This window comes from Coccinella septempunctata (assembly GCF_907165205.1).
Source record: "Coccinella septempunctata chromosome X unlocalized genomic scaffold, icCocSept1.1 SUPER_X_unloc_2, whole genome shotgun sequence".
NCBI classification, from domain to species: Eukaryota; Metazoa; Arthropoda; class Insecta; order Coleoptera; family Coccinellidae; genus Coccinella; species Coccinella septempunctata.
Genome location: NW_025408036.1, coordinates 32,207 through 34,185, shown reverse-complemented (window position 1 = coordinate 34,185; position 1,979 = coordinate 32,207). Strand labels below are relative to the sequence as shown.

Here is a 1,979-nt window from a genome sequence, read left to right as displayed (position 1 = left end):
ACAGAACAACCTCAGTCGTCCTCGACATTCCCGTCGCATATGGCCGTATTCACCACATCGGAAGCACTGTGTTTGGAAAGATACTTTCCTCGTCGGTGGATCAGTCCGGTTCCCTGTGTTTCCTGTCGGTCTCCTTGTTGGTTGATCGTCGTGTTGGTATAGGTGATGGAGTTCGGTAGGTGAACCTGTATTTTGCTTGTCGACTCGTGCCGTTGGTCGATCCGGTCTTGGCTGGGTGTTTCCAGGCGGTGACGGCGGTGTGTTGGTCTGTTGTGACCTACTGGTACTGGTGGTACTGAGTTTTCCTGATATGTTTTCGGTGTCCCAGGAGAAACTGGCCTGTTGTCGGTTTTGTTGGGACGGACGATACGTCAGGTGAGGCTCGTCAAGAAGACCTGGTTTCGACGGTGGCCTGGTGTACTGGCTCATTTGCCACTGTACTAACTCGAAAACCTTTCCTTTTCGCAGGAGCTCATCATAGTGTTAGTCTCCTGGAATGCTAAGGCCTGTTGTAGGGTCGGTAACAGCCTCTGCTGATGATTCGGATTTGTTCCGATTCGGTTGGTCTACTGTATGTAAGCTTCTGGAACAAATTTGCATTCGAGTGACGTACATCAGCAGCTTTTCATCAGGACCCTGCGTTCTCTCTTTTATTTCCTCCAACAGGTTCTCCTCATAGTTCACGGTAAAAATGCTTCTTAAGTTGCTCCTTGAAATCCTGCCAATCCTGAATGTACCCCTCCTGGGGATGAACCAATCCCTGGCATCCTTCCGCAGTAGTTCATAAACTGACTCGAACACTTGTTCTAGGGGCACCTTACGAGATTCGGCCAATCTCTCCACCTCCTCGATGAAGCCGCTCACACTACCTGTGCCACCAAATGAAATATTCCATTTGTGGACAGGAATGGTTGGCACCGGTGACGGTCGAGGTTCCGGCTCTAATGGTACTCTCTCTCTGGTCATGGTCCTGCCAGAGCTCACACAAGATGCAGGTAAGTGTGGAAAAGATACTCTACGGGTAGAATTAATCCATCTTCTTGGTGTCGGATCTTCAGGTGATGCTGTCCCACAGTCCTGTGACTGTGCGACAGGTATGCGGTAACTGCCGCAGTAATGCTGTACATGTCCGCCTTGTCTCGTTCATGACATGTTCTAATGTTTTATTCCTTACAGGTGTACCAGTATGTGAGACATCAGCTGCTGTTGGAAGATTGATCCCATCTCCAAGATCAATCAGGGATGTTCAGCTCTTTCCGGTTGGATCGGGGACATCCCAGGTGAACTGGGAACCTCCACATCCAAGAGGGACCGTTCCTGCTGACTGGATGGCTGTCCACGGGTGTTGCTACTACTCAGTTTCTCCAGCGTCTCCAAGGCCTTAGTTGTAGTCGCCTTCAGTTGTTCGATCAGTTGTAACTGTGTTTCATCGGAAGTGACAATAAAGTTCAGTCTTCCTGAATGTGTGTTAATCTTGTGAATATTCGCGAAATTCGTTAGTCGCATTAGCGTGATTGAAATTCTGAAGTGCTTCCACTAGATCGGTGAGTTTATTTTGGCAAATGTCGATATCCAGTGTGGGGTTCATTGATGTGCAAGGCTGTAGCGGTATGTCTGACTGTAACACTTGTCGTAGTAGACTCCGCTTTGTCATCACAGTGCTTGGTATTGACTGTCCTCTCAGTTCTAGTTCATAAGTCAATTCATCACTGAGCAGCCTGTTCACATCCATGTTCAATGACATATAGTTCAACTATCTTGCCACCTGACTCACGATCCAGTAACACACTCTCAATAAGTTCGATGCCCGGTATGAAATAATGTAAAGTTAAAGTTCAAAGCTAACACACGGAATAATTCAACACCGGTTATAATGTTTCAGTATCACTAAGTCCGATTAAATATCACTGTCACTAAAGCCCGGATGAACAACTAACTCAATAAAATTCACTGAAGCTCGGATGAATAATCATCAAAAA

General features: G+C 47.0%; 1 protein-coding gene across 1 annotated transcript; it reads left to right on the top strand.

The window, feature by feature from the left end:
- The first annotated feature begins 731 nt into the window (after positions 1–731).
- On the top strand, positions 732–1,459 carry LOC123322523. Its single transcript, XM_044910461.1, has 2 exons — positions 732–995; positions 1,177–1,459. The coding sequence occupies exons 1-2, from the start codon at positions 851–853 to the stop codon at positions 1,383–1,385; spliced, it is 354 nt and encodes a 117-aa protein (XP_044766396.1). The 5' UTR covers positions 732–850; the 3' UTR covers positions 1,386–1,459.
- The last annotated feature ends 520 nt before the right edge of the window (positions 1,460–1,979 follow it).